Raw genomic sequence first — 23,494 nt, 5'->3', positions numbered from 1 at the left:
ATTGTTGACGGACTATTCTTCGCTATTCAATATTGCTATGGCTTTCCAGACTGCACAGGGATTATACAGATGCTGAACATTTCTCTCTATAAGAAAAACCATCATAATCAATGGATGTGAACCATATCTAGCACCCTGAACAATATAAGGTTGTGGAGCTGTATCCAGAAAACTGTACAATATAAAGGTGTGAACTATATCCACCACTCTGTACAATATAGGGTTGTAAACTGTTTCCACCACCCTGTACAATATAGAGGTGTGAACTATATCCACCACTCTGTACAATATAGGGTTGTAAACTGTTTCCACCACCCTGTACAATATAGAGGTGTGAACTATATCCACCACTCTGTACAATATAGGGTTGTAAACTGTTTCCACCACCCTGTACAATATAGAGGTGTGAACTATATCCAACAATCTGTACAATATAGGGTTGTAAACTGTTTCCACCACCCTGTACAATATAGAGGTGTGAACTGTATCCAACAATCTGTAAATATAGGGTTGTAAACTGTTTCCACCACCCTGTACAATATAGAGGTGTGAACTGTATCCAACAATCTGTACAATATAGGGTTGTGAACTGTTTCCAGCACCCGGTACAATATAGGGTTGTGAACTATACCCAGCACCCTTTACAATATAGGGTTTATCTAGCACTGTTCAAAGACTTTTAGTTGAACCCTTTTCTCTAAATTAGTAGATAAAAATCCTTAAATTTTCAGATCACAAATTAACAGCCAGTTTTCAGATCACAAATTAACAGCCAGTTTTCAGATCACAGATTAACAGCCAGTTACAGTGAAAAATCACATGAAAAATTGTCTAAACCTTCAGAACCCAGAATCTTTTGACACAAAAATTATCAACAACTGTGATTTAAAAATTCTATAAGTTTCCAATCAGAATAAAAACCAGCTCTGTTACATTGATGATAAAGTCCAATGAATCTCCAGGACTGATGCAAAAATTTCACATGAAAACTGAAGAACACAGAATCTTCTGGCATTAAAATCCTGAAAGTTTCCGATGAAAAAAAAACTACCCAAACCAGATTGAGTTAATGATAGAGTCACTGATTCTTCTGGACTGAAGTAAAAATTTTCAGTTTCACATCACACGAAAAAATGAGTACAAAATATAAAGCCGGGATCACAGAAAAACAGCAGGCTGATGCTGATAGCGTTACATGATAAATCTGACGAAGCTAGTCTTAACGATTGTCATCGTATGATCTGCTCGAACTGTCTTTCAATATTTCGACCCCTTCAACATGAAACAGGGTCACCATCTGACCCTTTCTTAGCTAACGTCATGTCATGTCATGTTTCAGTCAGTAAATACCAGCGTTTCTACGCAGGTAAAATATTCTAAACTAAATTTAAAATCAAAGCAAACATCTTGTCAATATGGAGATCTTCAGTGGTTTAAACAAATGACAGTCATGTCTGATCAACACAAAAACACAAGGACGAGAGAGAGAAAGAGAGAGAGAATGATGAGAGAGGAGAGAGAGAGAGGAGAGAGAGAGAGAATGATGAGAGAGGAGAGAGAGAGAGAGAGAGGAGAGAGAGAAATGATGAGGGAGAGGGGAGAGAGAGAGGGGAGAGAGAGAGAGAGAGAGTTTATCACACATCAAGGTCGCCTTAACAAAAGTGCATATCCACCCTCAGGAATAAAAATGTAAACGTTTGATAAAACTGAACATATAATTATTTCTATATCAAAATCGGGTGCCTATGCCCGTGGGGCTCCGAGGGAACTGCCCTGCATGGCCATGGGGAGCCACGGTGGCTAAGTGGGTAAGACTGTGGCTCGCTAGCCTGGAGGTCGCTTGTTCGTTCCCTGCATTGGCCGAGAAATTTCATCAGGATTTTCAGGCATGGTTTCCCCTTGTTAGTGGTGCAGGACGGAGGGGCTCACAAGGACAGCTGTTTAGTCATTCGAATGGGACGAAAAGCCGAGGTCCCATGTATACATTGGCATGCACATAACAGATCCCTTGGCAGTTGGAATTTGATATAAGAGTAGGCCATAGTGCCGCTGCCCGGGCAAAATTTCCCTCATAGCACAATGTATGGCGTATACCCGTCTTCATTAGCCCAGTCAGAGCAGAACAGTAGGACGTTAAACCCCATTTCATTACTGCATGACCATGCGTCACATTTGCCACGTCACACATATCTTTGTTAAGTGTGTTATTATGTTAAATTCTCAGGGGCGGATCCAGGAATTTTTGCAGGAGGGTGTTTGCCATTCTCCTGTTAAGGAAATTTAACAGTTGACAATGCATGATGCCATCATCGTCTCTTAATTACATAGGCATATATAAAAATTGAGCTTTTTAAAAATAGAAATCCAACATACGGTTTGACCCCAATTATTATAATATATAGGATCACATTGTGATTAAATTTCATTGATGCAAGGCATTCAATTTTTTTTATGTAGCTGAGCTGGGGTTTGGACCCCCCCCCCCCTGATCCGCCCCGGATTTTAGTGATTTATATCTTATAGTCAACGTTAAAATTCCATAGAAGATTGACGTTGTTTTAGGACACGAATAACGAAGTAGTCAATATATAAAATGGCCTACATATGTAGTTGTTTGTAAATTAAATGCTAAATAATATTAAAGTTACCGTACTCTTGACGTAAATCACTATCAAGATATGAGGAGATTTAAATATCTTTACATTAAAGGGGCTAAATCGCTAATATTTTGGGCCTAGAAATTGGCACAAATGGGTCGCAACACATATAATAATGTAATATGAATTTATATAAACTGTTTTACATTCAATCGTTTCCATTTTACTGTGAATTGTCATCAGTTATGTTCAGCGAAATACGCCAGAAGTCTCAACCGAAAGACGGTTTCTAGCGTCTGGTTATTCCAGTCAACACCGATAGTATATATTGCGTATACTCTCCAAATAAGAATATGGCATCACCGTTTGACATGACTGGTAAAATGTTTATCTTGTCTTAAATATTGGATATCAGAAGCCCATCTTTTCCAGGTAAGACCACAACACTAATGCTGATTTAAATTGCAAAAAAAATCGTGTTTTCAATGTTGAAGATTTTGGATGATATTGAGTTACGGACTTAGATACTTTAAATTGACCAAATTGTGAAGTGAAAGCCTTGGATGGAATAAATGTATAAACTACTGATAATATTTACATATCATTTAATATTAACCAGTGGTTGCCAGGCAATATACGCCCACATTTTGCAAGAGATGGATAGAGAACAAGCTAAAAAAAGAAAAGTGATTTTTCGTACAATCAGGGGCCATAATCCCGGCAGTTACGGTCTGAAATGCACGAATATCGAAATGGACTGAGATACATGTATTTGGGATATAAAGATATATTTTAAGTTTCATCAAAATCGGATAAAAATTGTGACTTCCAGAGAGTTCACAAACTTCATATTACATACATGACACTATTTGTGTACAAGGAGCGACCATTTTGTCGGGCAGTTTTGGTTCGATTTTCGCGAAATTCGAACTCAACCGTCATTAGGGTGTAACAGTGATACATTTAAACGCTTTCTAAAATTGGATAAAAATTGTGAACTCCAGAGGGTCCTCAAGCTAAAAACGTGATCAGGGGCCATAATCCAGGAAGTTATGGTCCGATATACGCAAATATAAAAAGGAACCAAGATCTTTGGATTATAAACATGTATTGCAAGTTTCATCAAAATCTGAGGGTCCACAGCCATGATATACATGTACCATATATTTACCCTATTTGCGTACGAGGGGCTGCCATTTTGTCCAGTAGTTCATGAAATTCAAACTCAGCCACCATTATGGTGTAACAGTGATATATTCAAAAAAAAATTTTTTAAATCAGATAAATCGTGTTTTCAATGTCAAAGATTTTGGATAATATTGAGTTACGGACTTAGCTACTTTAAACAACTACTATCTTAAATTTACAGTTTTATTTCATTGTCCTGCATTTCAGACGGTTGAAAGGGAATTAAAAATTGTACTGGTACTTAACATTTGTTGTTAAAAAGGCATTGAGTGAGAAATGGGGTTTAACATCCATTCAACACAAACTAGGTCATTTTGGAACTAACATATGGTTTAATTTCATTTCAATAATTCGCTTGTGCGTATGGCTCTTTAGCAGTGGAAGGAAACTGGAGGACCTGGAGAAAACCCACAAGGTTGGACAGGACAGTCATGCCTAGAAATAATGGTTTTAGATGTATCGGACCAAATATACGGCACTGATACGCCCATGTTGTGTCTCAGGTAGAATGATTTGTAAGGAAGTCAATCACAGTACATATGTGTCATTGAAATTAATGATGACACCACAGAAGACAAAGAGAAAGAGAGAAATGGGGTTTAACGTTCACTCAACACAAACTAGGTCAGTTCGAGACCAACATATGGTTCAATATTATTGAACTTTCTCGGCCAATGCAGGGATCAAACACCTGACCTCCAGGCTAGCGAGCCAGCGTCTTACCCACTTAGCCACTGTGATCTACATGTGGACAACACTCATCAACAGATAGTGAAGTAGGTTTACTAAATATCTTTCGTGTCAAGTAGTGAGGGTAATAGTATATGCAATATCGTTAAGTCACTGGCGTCTTTTTTACAGTCAGATAAACAAATCTGCTACCCAAATGTCATGATGATAGCCTTTCATTTCGTAAGGTCACCTTCATTTTTAGCAGAAGTGAATCTTGTGGCTGGATTAAAAAACAGATTAATCACAGGGGAGGAAATATCACAAAAAATGGACATTTTGTATAGCAGTATCGTTATTGTGGAAGCAAAGGTTAAAAATCAACCAACCAGACATTTTGAAAATATCTTTATGTTGTTGAGTTAATACAAACTTTAAAAATCAACCAGCAGGCCGTTTTGTACAGCAATATGGTTATGGTGGAAAACGTCAATAAACATCAATCAACCAACCAGACATTTTCTACGGCAATATCATGCATTATTGATAAAAACCTTTTATTAAAAGTCAACCAACCGACCATTTTGTACAGTAATTTATCGTTGTGGTGGAAAAACGACAATGTCAATAAACATCAACCAACCGGACAAACATTTTGGTGTTTATGGTGTCCTTATTTCTTCCAGTACCCAAGTTGTGGACTCAACCCTCTCAGAGTTGGTATCACATGTTTTAAAAAGGAAAAGCCAACTATGTGGCCTCCTCCCTACTCAGATTTGGGATCAAGTCTTCTAGAATGGAAAAGCAAACTATGTCTATATTGAAGTAAGAAGTGGCATCTGATCTTCTGGAAAACAAAAAGCCTACTATGTGGACCCTGCTTTACTCAGAAATGGTATCCTGCGTTTTAGAAAAAAAAATCAGACATGGCCTCCTCTCTACTCAGAAATGGTATCGGGTCTTCTAAAAAGGAAACGCAGACTATGTTGACTCTTCCCTAGTCCATATGTGGGCCCCTCTGTACTCAGAAGGGGTATCGGGTCTTCTAGAAAGGACAAGCCTGCTAAGTGGACTCTTCACAAATCAGAAGTGGTATCAGGTCTTCTAGAAAGAGTAGAGATACTATGTGGACTCCTCCAAACTCAGAAATGTTATCTGGTCTTCTAGAAAGGAAAAACCTACTACCGGTATGTGGATTCCTAACTACTCAGAAGTGATACCAGGTCTTCTAGAAAGGAAAAGCATATTGACACCAGGGTACTGACACCAAGCTATGGTGGTTCATACATGTATCTTCCGATAAGGACCTGTTTATAAGTCCAACTGTAGACGATCAGTTGGTCGGGACCGAAGTTGTTAATGATCACCATACAAGATTTTATACTCATATTTTCTGGCATGGTTTCATTATTGTCGATCATGGTGCAGGGCTGAGGGCCTGGCAAGGAACAGTGTTTAGTCCTTTGGATGGGAACAAAAGACTTAGGTCCTGTGTACTATAACATGTTTTACCATAAAAGAATTAATATCAACAACAGGTAAGCAATACCATTCAACTTTATGTTGTTCGTAACGTTTAACATCTGCTTCCACCGAATGCGATATTGCAGATGGGAGGGGGGTGGGTGGGTAGGGGGCCGAATGGTCAAATTGTGTTTGTGAGAGAGAGAGAAATGGGGTTTAACGTCCACTCGACACAAACTAGATCATTTCGGGACTAACATATGGTTTAATTTTATTTCAACAATTCGGAGGACCCGGAGAAAACCCACGAGGTTGGACAGGCGACCCTACTCCTTGTCACGTACAACCAGGGATTCGAAACCAGGCCAGTCGACTCAATGACAGTTAACAACGAGTGAGTTTAATCTCAACTTCAAAATGATGTTTAATACGAATCATAATTACCAGTACAACTGACTTTTCAGGCAAATTAAGGTTAAATAAAGGGTACGATGGACTTGTATTTGTCCGGGAGGACATTTCAGATGGCGCCTTTAACTGGGGTTCGTTGAAAAAGTGACTCAGATCGATCTTCCCCGGGGCTCTTCATATATATCATAACCCTTTTCAAGATATTTATGAAACTTTGTAGAAACATCAACCAAACCTGTATTGAGTTTCCGATATTTGGAGGAAACTTGGTTACATTTAAATTTGATACGCAATATCCTTACCTGTATCATCATAGACTTTATTAATAAAAATCCTTTGATGTTTGTAATACATAGTGATTACCTGTACATGTGTCCTAGTTATCACTTGTTGTTTATGTTAATTACAAAGATTACAATAGGTAGGTTATATAATACAGATACAGTCAGGTAGGCCAAGGTCATATTTACCACTCACAACACAAAGAACCAGGATTTTTAACATAATTAATATTGTCAACATGACATTATATAGAAAAAATAAATTGTTCCTTGTGGTAATGCCAATGACATGTGGTAATGACAATAATAAGTGGCAATGGCAATAACATGTGGTAATGACAAGTGGTAATGACAATGACAAGTGGTAAAGACAAGACAAGTGGTAACGACAATAGTAGGTGGTAATGGCAATAATGAGTGGTAATGGCAATAATAAGTGGTAATGACAAGTGTTGGTAATGACAAGGCCATGACAAGTGGTAATGACAGTGGTAAAGACAAGACAAGTGGTAACGACAACTTAAGTGGTAACGACAACTCAAGTGGTAAATACAAGTGGTAATGACATTGACAAGGGTTAAAGACAATGACAGGTGGTAATGACAATTGGTAAAGACAATGACGAGTGGTAATGACAATTGGTAAGGAGAATGACAAGTCATAAGGGCAAGTAATAATGCCACTGGTATGTGGTATTGTGGTATTGACAAGTGGTAATAAAAAGTGTAATGACAAGACAAGTGGTAAAGAAAAGACAAGTGGTAAAGACAGGTGGTAATAACAAGTGGTAATAGCAAGCGGTAATGACAAGTGGTAATGGATGATAAAGAAAAGATGCACAGAAACGAAATAATGTTGTTTTTTTTTATGGAATTAGGAGTTTGAAAGCTTCAGTCATGCCTGTATAAATTTGTCTAATTGCTAAAAATGAAATGTTAAAGGGTTTAATGTCCTACTGTTCTGCTCTGAACTAGTTGCTAGAACATGCATACATCAGGCTTTGTAATGTTTTCGATGATACATGTAAAATCTGGCTTTTGGGTACTAGGATTAGTGTTTTTTATTTTGGACTTGGGATTTGGATGCCAGGATTTGTAGGTTTTATTTTGGACAAGGGATTTTTCGGATCTTTGATGGTCAATTTGAGGCCAGAATGAAATTATTAATCATCAAATTGAAAGTTTACATTTCGATAAGGGAATATATAAGTATTTTTTCATGACAATAGTTAAAGGGGCATTATGCGAGATTAGATAAAGAGCTGACAGTTCTCACTATAATAGTTAACTAGATAATGTGCTGAAAATTTCATTCAAATTGCTCCACTTTGAACCGTGATATTAGCAATTGAATTTTAGGCCTAAAGTCGGTAGGATAAAAAAGCATTGGATTCAAATCCAGTGAAAATCTGACACATAAGATGCTATCGAGAGTTGATTAAGGTCTTGTCAGGTTAATTAATTTCTAATTAATAGTTTATTTAACATTTCAGGCCTAAAGAAAGACCTGAAATAGGCAGATTTAGTTCTTGCATAACATAATGTATTTTTAAATTTTGTTCAGTCTTATCACCGGTAATAATAAAACTTGTCTTACCTGATTTGGGTGAGGTTGTAGCAGGTTTTTTAGCAGCACCAACAGACTCCTCGGCACGAAGTTGTTCTAAATATCCGGCCTTTTCCGTACCTCCGATCGGTGTATCAGTAGACTGTGTCCGAAATCTGAAATAATAATAATAATAAAAACTTTATTTAATGAGGCAACGTATTTAGTTTTCAAGAAAAACTAATCTTCCATAGGTTCCTCCTAAGCTACAAAGACATATATACATGTAATATCAGGATAAATTCAAAATCATTTGAAATGCAATAGCATTTTAAAGTGGGAAGTTTGGGAAGTCACTCCCAAACTACAAAACATATACATTATACAAGTAGAATATAGGAAGAACACTATAATTATACACAAAATAAGATAGAATGCAGCTAAAATAATAAGTATGTCATCAGTGTAATATTATGGTTCCTTCAGTGTGCAAAATAAATGAGTTTTCAGTTTAATCTTAAAATTTTCAACATTTTTACACATCTTTATATCAAAAAGCAGATTGTTCCATAAAAGACATGCAGAATAATGAAAAGTACGTTTCATGGATTCAGTTTTGCATTTTTGAAGAAAAAGAGATTTACTGGTCTGTGAACGGAGCAAGATATCCGTTTTGGAAACAAGAGATTTTTCAATATAATAGGAATTTAGATAAAGGGGAGTATTAAATGATAAGACAATTTTATTATAAAGAATCCTCTGTGTAAGGGTAAGCCAACCAAGTTTAGTAAATAAAGAGGTGGACGGAGTTTCAATTGGTGCATCAAGAATAATTCTTGCTGCCCTCTTTTGTAATTTTAAAAGAATGTCTGAGACAAGAATGGACAAGTCAAAACATGTAAACATGGTGGAGTCGTGGTGGCTAAGTGAGTAAGATGCTTGGTCGCTAGCCTGAAGGTTATGGGTTCGACCCTGGTGTTGGCTGCAAAAGTTCATCAGAATTGTCAAGCGTGGTTTCACCTTTTTCAGAAGTAGGGTCGTCTGTCCAACCTCGTGGGTTTTCTCTGAGTCCTCCCACTGCTAAAGACCCCTACGCGCAAGCGAATTATTGAAATAAAATTAAATCATATGTTAGTCCCGAAATGACCTAGTTTGTGTGAAGTGGACCTTAAACTCCATTTCTCTCTCAATGCCTTTTTAACAACAAATGTTAAGTACCAGTACAATTTTTAATTCCCTTTCAACCGTCTGAAATGCAGGACAATGAAATAAAACTGTAAATTTAAGATAGTAGTTGTTTAAAGTAGCTAAGTCCGTAACTCAATATTATCCAAAATCTTCGACATTGAAAAGATCCCTTGGCAGTTGGAATTCGAAATAAGAGTGGGCCATAGTGCCGCTGTCCGGGCAAAATTTCCCTCATAGCCCACAGTATGGCGTATGTCCGTCTTCATTAGCCCAGTTGGAGCAGAACAGTAGGTCGTTAAACCCCATTTCATTTCATTTCTGTAAACATTACAAATATATTCTGAAACTATATATAGATTTGTTTTCCTAGTGGATTATATACATGTATGCCCACATTAAAGGCTCAATATCACTCTTGTTGTAACTGAATAATATGTCCCAATCTTTATTCTGGTCAACAAATTGCACTATTTTACAAATGAAATGAAATGAAATGGGGTTTAACGTCCTACTGTTTTGCTCCGAACTGGGCTAATGAAGACGGGCATACGCCATACAGTGTGCTATGAGGGAAATTTTGCCCGGACAGCGGCACTACGGCCTACTCTTATATCGAATTCCAACTGTCAAGGGATCTTTTACGTGCACGCCAATGAGTACACGGGACCTCGGTTTTTCGTCCCATCCGAACGACTAGACAGCTGTCCTTGTCAGCCCCTCCGTCCTGCATCACACTATTTTACAATATTCCAATTAATTGATGATACAAATTTCATCTTAACACACCTAATTTAAAAAATTGGAAAAATTCAACTAAATGATTTGAAAAGCCTGACGTAAAGCTTTTCAAATGTGACTTGGATTTAAAAATATTTTCAAACCCTCTGGACAAGTAAAATAGGATTTAATGGATAATTTACACAACAGGTAGGACACTTAAACATCTAATACTTAGAATAAGGCTATTTTTTATTTTCTGGAGCTGTCAAGCCAGCAAGAGTGTTATTTTCCCTTTAAAGGCTTCATAAATAATAAAGCAAGTAATTATGTGAACATATGTGAACATATCCTTTCCATAACACGATCCCAAATGTCAATATTACCTGCAACAGGTAAATTTCAAAGTTAGCGATTTGAACTGCGCTCCATGAGTAGTTGTAACTTTCCATCAATAAAACAGCCGTTACGTCAGTTTAGTCTTGCTCAAATTCAAACTTTTTTCACAAGTTTTGTGTAATTAACATTACTATTGAGAGAGAAACGGTGTTGGTCGTCCACTCGACAAAAACTAGGTCATTTTAGGACTAACGTGCATGTAGGGGTCTTTAGTAGTTGGCGGAATCTAGAGGACCTAGTGAAAACCCACGAGGTTGGACAGATGACCCTACTTCTTGTCACTACAAGTACAACTGGGGAGTCTAAACCATGCAGTCAACGCCAGTTGACTCAATGACAGACGTAATGATATAACGCAGACGCGCTAACCATTCGGCCACCCAACCCCCTAGGGAGAGAGAATTAGAGTATTAAACAAGTTCAATGTCCACTCAACACAAACTTGATCATTTATGGACTAACATATGGTTCAATTTTATTTCAATAATTCACTTGCGCATATAGCTGTCTTTAGCTGTGGGTGGAAACGTGGAGAAAACAATCCTACTCCTTGTCACTTACAACGGGGGAATTGAAACCAAGCCAGTTGACTCAATGACAGATCTAACACACATGTATTAAACCATTTAGCCAGTCGTTGTTGTTTGTATTTCAGAGGAGAGCCAAAAAAATCTCCCCTCAATCAACGAATTGAAAAAATCGCTCCCCTCAAAAAACACTTCCAGTTTTGATAAGAAGAGTGATTTAGAAATTAAGGAGAGTGGTCTTATATTAAGGAGAGTGATTAGGTAATGTGAATGGGAAATGTTTAAGATCAATAACTGCATTCCTGGTTTCATGAATGATAATAAACCCCAAATGACTGTAAAAGAGAGCGATTTTCAGTTTTAAGGTGAGGGGAAAAAAACTCCCCTCGGTTGACGTTCAGGTGAGCAGCAGGTGATCGAGAGCGATCACTTGCCTTAAAAAAACAATGATTGATTTAGCCACCAAACACCCTTCAAAAATTTACTAAAAAAGTCAATGTTGAAAAGTAACAGTGTAATGTGGCCATATTGTTGACCCCTTTCTCTCATGAGACCTTGATAAAAAATATATTTAATAGGAAAAGTAAATAAAGTATTAAAATGATGTTAATCTCTTGATATGATTCAACGTGTCCTAGATAGATATAACACCTGTATAATAACAACATAGGTATTTATATATCAATCATTCATTTACAAGGTCAACTATCATAACAAATCAGAGAGAGAGAGAGCGAGAGAGAGAGAGAGAGAGAGCGAGAGAGAGAGCGAGAGAGAGAGAGCGAGAGAGAGAGAGAGAGAGAGGGGAGTGGCTGAAGAGACAGGGGAGAGATTGTCAAGAAGGTTCTAGACAATAGCAGCAGGAATGTAATAGGTTGATTATTTATTATATGTACATATTTAATGTTTTTTGGGAGCCACGGTGGCTGGGTGGTTAAGACGCTGGCCCGCTAGCCTGGAGGTCGGGTGTTCGATCCCTGCATTGGCTGAGAAAGTTCATCTGGATTTTCCGACGTGGTTTCCCCTTGTCAGTGGTACAGAACGGAGGGCCTGACAAGGACAGCTGTATAGTCCTTCGGATGATACGAAAAACCGAGGTCCCGTGTATACATTGGAATGCACGTAAAAGATCCCTTGGCAGTAGGCGATAGTGCCGCTGCCCGGGCAAAATTTCCCTCATAGCACACTGTATGGCTTATGTCCGTCTTCATTAGCCCAGTATAGGAGCAGAACAGTAGGACGTTAAACCCCATTTCATTTCATTTAATGGTTTATGAAACATGTTCCAGAATCCATATCAATATCCTTTCCATTCCCTTCATTTAATAAGGGCGGGTGGCGATGGCGGAATGATTAATACAAATACCTGTCCAAAAATGATTCAACTTCACCAATCTATGCGACGCCCTATATACATGTAACAAGGTAGTCACTATCTTTATTTGCCGGACGGGGGGAGATTGACGAATGGTTAGCAGTGTGAGCTGTTTCATAAGGTCTATCATTGAGTCAACTGGCGTGGTTTCAGTGGTTTCAATTCCCGGGTTGTACTTGACAAGAAGTAGGGTCGTCTGTCCAACCTTATGGGTTTTCTCAGAGTCCTCGAATTTCCTTCCACTGCTAAAGACCCCCTACGTGCATGCAAATTATTGAAATAAAATTGAACCATATGTTAGTCCAAAAATGACCTAGTTTGTGTCAAGTGGACTTAAATCTCTCTCTCTCTCTCTCTCCCCCTCTCTTTCTCTCTCTCTAGATCACTTGACTCAATGACAGACCTTTTGATCTAAAGCATGTTAGATCACTTGACCCAATGATCTAAAACACCCGGCCTCGAATATAAAAACCCACAATAATCCTATAAAACCCGTAAATAAATATAAATTACCGTGAACATAAAGATGTGATAAGTTTAACGATGCTTGGTGACATATTATAATTAAATGATGGAAGCCATGTGTGTTAAACATCAATATGTGGTAATTATGTAGGATTTAAAATGATTGTGAAGAACACCATCTGTTATATCAGATAAAACACCATAATTCTAGTGTTATCTCTAACTGGGGTGGCCGAATGGTTAACTTGTACATGTTAAATCATGCATGTTATTTATGACTGTCTTGGCATGGTTTTAATTCCCTGATTGTATGTGACAAGGTGTCAGGTTCGCCTGTCCAACCCCACACTGCTAAAGACCCCTGGAGCAAATTATTGAAATAAAACTAAACCATGTTAATCCCGAAATGACCTAGTTTGTGTCCAGTAGACTTAAACTCTCTCTATATCTTTCTCTCTTCTGGTAAATCACATTAAATAAAGGTTGCCAGGCAACACCATAATAAAGATTAGTTGCCAGGCTACTGGTAAATCATATTAAACATTGGTTGCCAGGCAACATTTAAATAAAGATTGGTTGTTATGCTACTGGTATAGCACATTAGATATAGGTTACCAGGCAACATGAAATGAAGTTTAACGTCCTACTGTTCTGCTCCAACTGGATTATTGAAGTCTGGCATATGCCATGTGCTATGAGGGAAATTTGGCCGGGACAGTCATCTTCATTAGAACAGTTGGAGTAGAACAGTAAAACCCACCTGACAGCAGTGTTACGGTCTAATCTTGCGAGGAATCTTTTACGTGCATGTCAATGTGTACACGGGACCTCGGTTTCCCGTCCCATCCGAACAACTAGACAACTTTCCTTGTCAGGCCCGTCGTCCCGCACCACTGACATGGTGAAACCACGCAGGACAACAACGGGATCGAACCCGCGACCTCCAGCATATAACTCACTGAAATACTGTGGTTCCTGTCTGAGAAATGATTCCAGATCTGTTTGTCAGAGAGTTCAAGGATCTCATGAATAAAATTCCAACTTACATGCAATCGTGTGGAGGTGACGTCCATAGAAATCTCCCCATAATTTCTGCAGCATATTTTTCCCAATACATTTGTGGATCATATACGATACCCAGCCGTCTTAACATATAAACTTAATAGTCCACAAATAAGTTGTTGAAAAGCCGACTCAATCTCCTGGGCCTCAAATCAGATGTCGAAAAGCTTAACTAAAGCGGCTTCCTCAATCTCCTGGGCCACAGAGCACAATACTAGGATCATGAATCAATCATACTTAATATTAATATTCAATACGCATTAGCAAACGATCCACAAATAACACGATGATAAAGTCTAAGAGTATAAGCTTCCGAACCTTCTAACAATGTCCATTAGCAAACGATCCACAAATAACGCGATGATAAAGTCTAAGAGTATAAGCTTCCGAACCTTCTAACAATGTCCATTAGCAAACGATCCACAAATAACGCGATGACAAAGTCTAAGAGTATAAGCTTCCGAACCTTCTAACAATGTCCATTAGCAAACGATCCACAAATAACACGATGAGAAATTCTAAGAGTATAAGCTTCCAAACCTTCTAACAATGTCCATTAGCAAACGATCGACAAATAACACGATGACAAAGTCTAAGAGTATAAGCTTCCGAACATTCTAACAATGTCCATTAGCATGCAATCCACAAATCACACGATAAGCTTTCATAAACATTACAAAGCCGTCCCCTCAATCTATCTATCTATCGGGCGACAAAACACAAAACTAGGATCTTAAGCTTACGAACTTTCTAATAACGTCCATTTTTGCAATCCACAAAAAACATGATAAACATCATAAGGCAGTCGCCTCAGTCTCTTGCCCCACAAAGCACAAAACTAGAATCACTGACATCCTTAAATTTGAGTGAATCTATTTCTTGTCAATTGTCACTATTCAGCTCTTAATACTGAATATGCATAAAAATTTATAAATTCTAAGAGTTAAAGTTCTGGTTCTTTCTGATAATGGCCATTTTTTGTTCTCTCGATAATGTCACTTACTGTAAACAACGTAAACAAATGTTATTTTGGTTCGTTGGTTTGTTCGTGGAGTTTTACGTCCAATTCAACCAAGGGTGATATCGTAGACACATTATTTTGGTAAGTAACTAATATTAATATAGAATGAAGATGCCAATAACTCCATACAAAGCCTAGCTGTTTTCTTTTATAAATTATTAAACATATTACAACTGTAATTTATAGCATCTGGTACTTTCTAATAACATCCATTTATAAGCCCTGGTACTTTATAATAATGTCCATTTATAACATCTGGTACTTTCAAATAATGTCTATTTATAAGCTCTGGTACTTTCTAATAACGTCCATTTATAAGCTCTGGTACTTTCTAAGAATGTCTATTTGTAAGCTCTGGTACTTTCTAATAATGTCCATTTATAAGCTTTGGTACTTTTTAATAACATCCATTTATAAGCTCTGGTACTTTCTAATAATGTCCAGTTATAAGCTCTGGTACTTTCTAATCATATCCATTTATAAGCTCTGGTACTTTCTAATAACGTCCATTTATAAGCTTTGGTACTTTCTAATAACATCCATTTATAAGCTCTGGTACTTTCTAATAATGTCCATTTATAAGCTCTGGTACTTTCTAATCATGTCCATTTATAAGCTCTGGTACTTTCTAATAATGTCTATTTATAAGCCCTGGTACTTTCTAATAACGTCCATTTATAAGCTCTGGTACTTTCTAAGAATGTCTATTTGTAAGCTCTGGTACTTTCTAATAATGTCCATTTATAAGCTCTGGTACTTTCTAAGAATGTCCATTTATAAGCTCTGGTACTTTCTAATAATGTCCATTTTAGATTTCTCGATAACTTCAATGACGGTAAACAGATGTTACTTTGGTTAATGACCAATTCAAGATCCAGAGTTAGCAAGATCTAGAGTTGGCAAGATCTGGTGTTAGCAAGATCCAGAGTTAGCAAATATCATTAAGTTTGTAGAAGATCATCTTTTACGTCCCTTTACAGATAGATTAGTTAAGAGTTTAATAAAGAGTTAGCCATTCTTGCTATAAAAATTCAAAAATAGATCATAAAAAAGAAAATATTGAAAATTTCAGTCAAATTACTTTATTCTGAATAAAGTTGTCCTTGTTGGAAGTTTGGACTAGAAGTAGGTATCATCTGTCTCCGAGAATTGCCGATTGTTTGATTGACAGACGATAACTCCACCCACATATTCTCAATTATCAAGTAACCTTCTCAATGGCTACGGTACCCTTGATTGTCAGTTCTTTCATTGGCAGTCTCCAGGAGTGACGTCGGTGATTAATGGTAAATTGATTTAATTATTAAATGGACAACTGTTTAAATCCAATCCATCTGAAGTTCTACAGAGTTGTTTTTGAACTTGTCATATAATAAATGTCTAATTAATAATTTCTATAACATTTGAAGCCTAAAGAAAGATTTGCAACAGGCAGATTTAGCTCTTAACTAATGTAACCTTAAACCTGGATGTGGGTAGTTTGATCTTCCACACAGCCTAAAACTTAAACACAGTATATTTAATCCTTTATATTTGTTACACATGTATCCTCACATTCAAATTATTTGACTTTACTTCAGTCAAATCACCACATTTTTTTCTAAACTTTCAAAATAGATACAGTCTATATATCATAGATTAATCGTCCAGTCTATATCATAGATTTATCGTCCAGTCTATATCATAGATTAATCATCCAGTCTATATCATAGAAAAATCATCCAGTCTATATCATAGATTGATCGTCCAGTCTATATCATGGATTAACAGTACAAACTGTTCAAAACCCTTTAAATTTATCCACTAGAATTCTTGGAGTTGGCTTAATATGTTCCATCAAGTTCCGGTAGAATGTGTATTTCTTCTGTCAAACTTTCAACAAACAGCTTTCTCAATCATAGAAATTCAACGTAAACAAATACTTCAAATATCACACATTTAAGCCTCATATGTCAAACATCTGAATACTGGTAATTGTAATTGAAAATATTTACTTCTGTTATGTCAACCTTACAAACATTAACATCTAAAAGCTTCAAACATCACATAATTACACATTTAAACTCTGAAAACATGACTTCCTGAAACCCAAAATGGTCTATTTCTTTTAATTATTTCATTTATTCAGTCTTCAGACACATATGCTCATAGAAATTTAAATTATTTCAATTCTGAAAATATGACTTCATAAAACCACAACTTAATTCATTTCTGCACTTATCTCACTTATTCAATTCACATGTTTCAAACGTCACAAACTTAGTCATTGCAATTCAAATTATTCAAATTATGAGAATCTTGCTTCATCTTGTTTCATCAAACCACAACTTGTCTATTTTCTTTATTTATCCCACTTATTAAAATAAATTTAAACATTAGTTTCCTTTCTCCTGTGGTATATATGTATATCTCAGTTTTTATTTAATAATTTTTAAATGTGACATATCACATACAGAGTATTTACAGTTTTATTAAAGGGACTATACCAGAGAGAGAGAGATGGGGATTAACGTCCACTCGACATAAACCAGGTCATTTCGGGACTAACATATGGTTTAATTCTATTTTAATAATTCGCTTGCGTGTAGGGGTCTTTAGCAGTGGGGGAAAACCCACGAGTTTGGACAGTTTAACATCCTACTGTTCTACTCCAACTGGGTTAATAAAGACAGACATACGCCATTCAGTGTACTAGAGGTGAATATTGCTTGAGAGCAAGGTTCCACCTACTATTCTTCAAATTGCCACTGCTAAGGGATCTTTTACATACAAGGTGTATAAGAATGCTAACGCACACATGAACAGTCACTTACTACACTTGTAGTACTAGTCAGGGAAAGTGACTTGGGGCCTAGCTGGCTGGGCTAGAAGGTCCTGTAGCTTGTAGGACTCCTAGTCAGGGGAAGTGACTCAGGGCCTAGCTGTCTGGGCTAGAAGGTCCTGTCTGGGCTAGAAGGTCCTGTAGCCTTCAACTGATAAGCAGACATCATAATGTCATACCATCGCTCTCCCTTTCTAAACAATGTTACAAAATCATTTTGTACCCAACTGAAACATGAGCTGCACTGGATTTTTTTTTTAAAATAAAAGCTGACAAATCTGTAATGTACCCAACAGAAACATGAGCTACACTGTTTGTTTTTCTTCTAAAAGCTGACGAGTCTCGAATGTATGGGTGTACTACTTTAAATAAAAGCTGACATCTTCAATAAACTTTCAGAGGATTATCTTAAAGAAATTTCCGCAAGTATAAAATAACAAACTGTATAGATTAAATAAAAACTTGTCTAGATTTTTAACATGTTGAGATGTAAAATAAAATAATAAGGGGCTTAACGTCCTACTAATCTGATCCAACGAAGACGGGCATATGCAATACAGTGTGCTATGAGGGAAATTTTGCCCAGGCAGCGGCACTATGGTCTACGCTTATATCGAATTCCATCTGCCAACCCTAATGAAGACAGGCATACATGTATGCAATACAGTGTGTTATGAGGGAAATTTTGCCCGGGCAGTGGTACTATGGTCTACACTTACAATAAATTCCAACTGCCAAGGGATCTTTTATGTGCATGCTAATGTATACATGGGACCTCAGTTTTTCGTATCATCTGAACGTCTAGACAACTGTCCTTGTCAGGCTCTCCTTCCTGCACCACTGACAAGGGGAAAACACGTCAAAAAATGTCAATGAACTTTTTCGGCCAATGCAGGGATCGAACACCCAACCTCCAGGCTAGCGAGCCAGCGTCTTACCCACTTAGCCACCGTGACTCCTGTTAAGATGTAAGATTATTTATTATATTTGATCAGTTCATGTAAAACAAAAACAAAAATAGAACTCTGCAGGAGTACTGAAGGCTTTCGCGACACCGAAACCTCACGGTGAGCAGCTGTAGCATTCTTGACAACAATTGGTAATCAAGGTTAAACTCAAGATCGATGACGTAATTGTCTACCCTTGCAAGTTCTCTAAGGTATCTATTTGATGTTATTTCGGTAAGTTACTCCACTGTTTCAGTTGGATTCGGTTGATTATGGTGTAATAATACATCTTTGACAACGAAATACGCTGTTTTCAACTCTCTTTTCCTCCTACTCCAGATATTTCGGACTGTTGTACAATGGTTTCTTACCGATTAGAGTCTTTATAGAAGAAATTAAAAGGTGTCTAAATTTGGTGAGAGAGAGACAGAGATAGAGAGAGAGACAGAGATAGAGAGGTCATTTCGGGACTAACACATGGTTTAATAATTTTATTTCAATAATTTGCTTTCGAGTAGGCGTCTTTAGCAGTGGGAGAAAACCCATGAGGTTGGATGGACAGGCGACTCTACTCCTTGTCGCGTACAACCAGGGAATCGAAATCACGCCAGTTGACTCCATGACAGACCTTATAATACAGCACTCACTTGCCAACCATTCGGCCATCCACCCCCCCCCCACCTAAACTTGGTGAAAGTCTAATTAAAGTGATGATGTCCTATGTCCATTTTTTAACTAAAACATACAATTTCTCACGGCTTTATTAACGCTAATATGTATATATTCAGATTGATCATTTCACATTTAATTAAGAAAACAAAATCAAAATTTCCCAGCTTGGATTCAATCAGAGTAGCACAGATTGCTGAAATTTTAATTCAACATATCTTTGTAAATATTGAATGAAATTTAAACATTTTTGGATTGATATTCCTATGAGAGATTCATTTTTCAAAATATATAGTTTGAGTGTAGAATTGGGTAATTATTATTATATAAGTTTTAGTGTAGAATTGGGTAATTGTTATTATATGTAAGTTTTAGTGTAGTATTGGGTAATTATTATTATATAAGTATTAGTATAGACTTGGGTAATTGTTATTATATATAAGTTTTAGTGTAGAATTGGGTAATTGTTATTATATATATGTTTTAGTGTAGTATTGGGTAATTGTTATTATATATACGTTTTAGTGTAGAATTGGGTAATTGTAATTATATATATGTTTTAGTGCAGTATTGGGTAATTGCTATATATATATATATATATATAAGTTTTAGTGTAGAATTGGGTAATATTTCTTATATCTAAGTTTAGTGTAGTATTGGGTAATTTTTATTATATCTAAGTTTAGTGTAGTATTGGGTAATTGTTATTACATGTTTTAGTGTAGAATTGGGTAATTGTTATTATATAAGTTTAGTGTAGAATTGGGTAATTGTTGTTATATATTTTAGTGTAGAATTGGGTAATTGTTATTATATATAAGTTTTAGTGTAGAATTGGGTAATTGTTATTATATATAAGTTTTAGTGTAGAATTGGGTAATTGTTATTATATAAGTTTAGTGTAGTATTGGGTAATTGTTATTATAAGTTTTAGTGTAGTATTGGGTAACTGTTATTATATAAGTTTAAGTGTAGAATCAGGTAATTGTTATTATAAATAAATTTTAGTATAATTAATTCTTACATAAGGCATCTTTAATTTTATTTCACAGAATTATGTATTTCCTGTTCAATCACTAAATTCTAACCATCAAAAAGATTAAGCTGTCATTTCTTGTCTTGAAGTTAGTTGTTTATCTCGACATTGATATTATCTACGCAGTAGAACTAGGAATCGAGACATATCGTTATCTTAGAAAACAAATCAATAGATAAAATACATGGTACAACATTTTACCCAATAACACACCATAATGATGTATATATTCAACATCCTACCCAATAATACACCATAATCATGTACACATACAAGGGATACATGTATATATTCAACATCCTACCCAATAACACACCATAATCATGTATATACAGTTCCTCCCAAATTTTTTGGACCGAAATCGCCGCGACGCGGTGAAAAAAACTCTCGGAATTCGCTTAGATTTCACGGTGAAATTTTGCTTGATTCCGCGACGAATTTTCTCTTAGATTCGCTAGGAATTCGCCGTGTTTCTCTAGGAATTCACCGTGTTTCTCTAGGAATTCACCGTGTTTCGATACGAATACATCGTGTTTTGCCGTGCTTCCCGCAATGAATTCGCAAGTCTACCTTAAGCTAGGGTCGAACTAATATTGTCTATAATAAATTAAAGGAGTTGTAATATAGTAATGCTCCCGGGAAACGTGTACATGTATAATGTACAGGCAGGTTTGAATAACAAATGAGTTAGGGAATCTCGGGAAGACATTTACCGACATTCTGTATCGGTTAGGATTTTTTCCCCAACACACTGTATACAGTATTCAACATCCTACCCAATAACATACCATAATCATGTACACATACAAGGGACGTATATTCGGTATAATGTCAAATTTCTCATGGCTGGCTTAATACACTCTAAATACGTAGACCTACTCAGATTGACTATTTAACATTTAAGTATGAAAAAAAAATCAAAATAGCAACTGAAAGAGAGAGAGAGAAACGTCCATTCGACAGAAACTAGGTCATTTCGGGACTAACACATGGTTCAATTTTATTTTTCGTTTTACTAATCTAAATAATGCATATAAATTTCATACGGATTGGATAACTTTAATTTGTCATTTGAACGTTCACAAGGTTCACAAAGTAAAACAAGGGTCATAATTCTAGAAGTAATAGATGGAAATTGCTGAAATTCAATTTCACAAATTTAAATGGTGCATATAAATTTCATACATATAACTTTCATCAATCGATCATTAACAAGGTTGAACAAAGTGTAACTCTAGAAGTAATTATTGTAAATTGCTAAAATTGAATAGGCATCGTCGTTGCACTAATCTTAATGACCCATATAAATTTCATACAGATCGGACGATAACTTTTGGCATTAGAGCGTTCACAATGTTCAACAAAGTGAAACAAGGGCCATAACTCTAGACATAACAATCAGAAATTACTGAAATTTCATACAGATCCGCAGATAACTTTTGATGTCAGAGCGTTCACAAGGTGCAACAATATCACTTTTAAAGGAATCGGATGATAACTTTTGGCGTTCACAAGAAATTCTGGACGACGGATGGATGGGGGGCAACAGCAACATACTTCCACATTTCCATGTCGGCGCATAAAAATCAATTCAGCGCCTCGTGATTGTGAGAGTCAGAGAGGGTGAATCGTGACATATTGCTTTATTGATATATCGTACCAGCACTAGTTCCTACAGCTCTAAACAACACATCAGCCCTTTAATTTGTGGAAAATGAATTCAAAATGCTTTTCTCACTTATGTACATGTAATACTAATACTGTACTACATTTGCTGTGAATTAATTCATTATTGTTGAAATAATTAAAACTTATTCCTTTGACATAATTATGCTTGAAAGTGCAGTGAAGGACTTTATTTTTGATCCCAATACATAAAGGATTGTCATTTCAACTAAATAACCTGTCCTTCACTATACGGTTCTTTGACTTTATTGATAACACTCTATTCATCTAAACTGTATTCATTTATAATGCACCTGGGATGGGTGATAATTAAATGTATGCAAGCCTGTACCAGTACATTTCTATCTGTACATTAACATATCATCATATTTATTATTAGCTTGAAATATCTACTATTTATTTAAAGCCATGTACTCATGTAGCTAGTAATACTAATATATTCTTCAGTTATAAATATGTTATGATTTACATGAATATATATACCATTTATTGTAGCATGTCTAATACATACCTAGGTTCACATTTAGAAACAGAACAATGGCTGATAATATCTGAAATAAAGTCTACGTTGATATTTAGGGCCACAATAATCGTGTTACTAAAAATAGACCAATGTTTATAAAATGTAATGAGTTCGCCAGCAGAAAGCGACATGACGTATTTTTGCTACGTGACGACAATAATTTACAAGAGCTTAGAAATATACGAAGATGCACTTACCTTTGGACGAAAGCAAGCGGTTTATCCAGCAGGCTTTTCCTATTCATTTCGATAATACATGCAAATTATGCAAAGAATTTGGGCTCATTACATCAACAAAGTGTCGAATCGAATTTTCGAGTTTATCCTCGCCTCCGACCCTCGCCAGCTTCACCAATATTTTTCAATATGCTGACAATGTGGCATTGCAAGAATATTCTAATGTGTACAGGGAAATGTACCGAAACGTTTACCAAAGTCAGTTTTAGTGACAATTGGAATGGGTGGTTTAAGTAGAAGAAAAGAATAACATGAAGTCAACTCCAGTTGGAATTACACCCTTATCTCCGCCATATTGGAATCAATAATATCAGTTTCCTGTCAAATTATCCAAAGGGAGGGAACTCCAGAAAAGCTCTACAAAAGAAATAGTTAAAGTCTGCAAACCATTTCCTGAATTGTCAGAATAGATATGAAAAACTCCGAGAGTAAAATATATTTTAAGAAAGTTTATGAAAGCAGCCCATGGAAAAAATTAAGTAAATAAAATAAAAACTGCCAACACGTTTCATTATGAACTGTATGCGCTTCATTAAGGTTCCAACGTGCTAGACGCAATTTAACAACAAGAGCAAGTTTCTACGTCTTGTCTACGATCACTACCGTGGAAGCAGACGTTAAACTTTAACTATAGTTAGTCAGACGAAACGTTAAAGATTCCTTCCCC

General features: G+C 36.3%; 1 protein-coding gene across 2 annotated transcripts in view; it reads right to left on the bottom strand.

Annotated features, from left to right (window-relative positions):
- Nucleotides 1–23,118, bottom strand: part of LOC126810615 (nuclear receptor coactivator 7) — an 83,464-nt gene extending 60,346 nt beyond the window's left edge. Inside the window, exons 1-2 of one of the 2 annotated variants that reach the window (XM_050535808.1) lie at nucleotides 22,789–23,118; nucleotides 8,207–8,331 (exon numbers count right to left, since the gene is read on the bottom strand). In XM_050535808.1, the coding sequence (XP_050391765.1) occupies nucleotides 8,207–8,331; nucleotides 22,789–22,835 (172 nt within the window). In that variant the 5' untranslated portion in view covers nucleotides 22,836–23,118. Of the gene's footprint in view, nucleotides 1–8,206; nucleotides 8,332–13,872; nucleotides 16,654–22,788 lie in introns of those variants that run through there. The other variant, XM_056098543.1, reaches the window with a different exon arrangement.
- Between the last annotated feature and the right edge of the window lie 376 nt (nucleotides 23,119–23,494).

Source organism: Patella vulgata, chromosome 1 (assembly GCF_932274485.2).
Source record: "Patella vulgata chromosome 1, xgPatVulg1.2, whole genome shotgun sequence".
Classification (NCBI taxonomy): domain Eukaryota; kingdom Metazoa; phylum Mollusca; class Gastropoda; family Patellidae; genus Patella; species Patella vulgata.
Note: the sequence above shows the minus strand (reverse complement) of the source record. Positions and strands in the feature narration are given on the sequence as shown.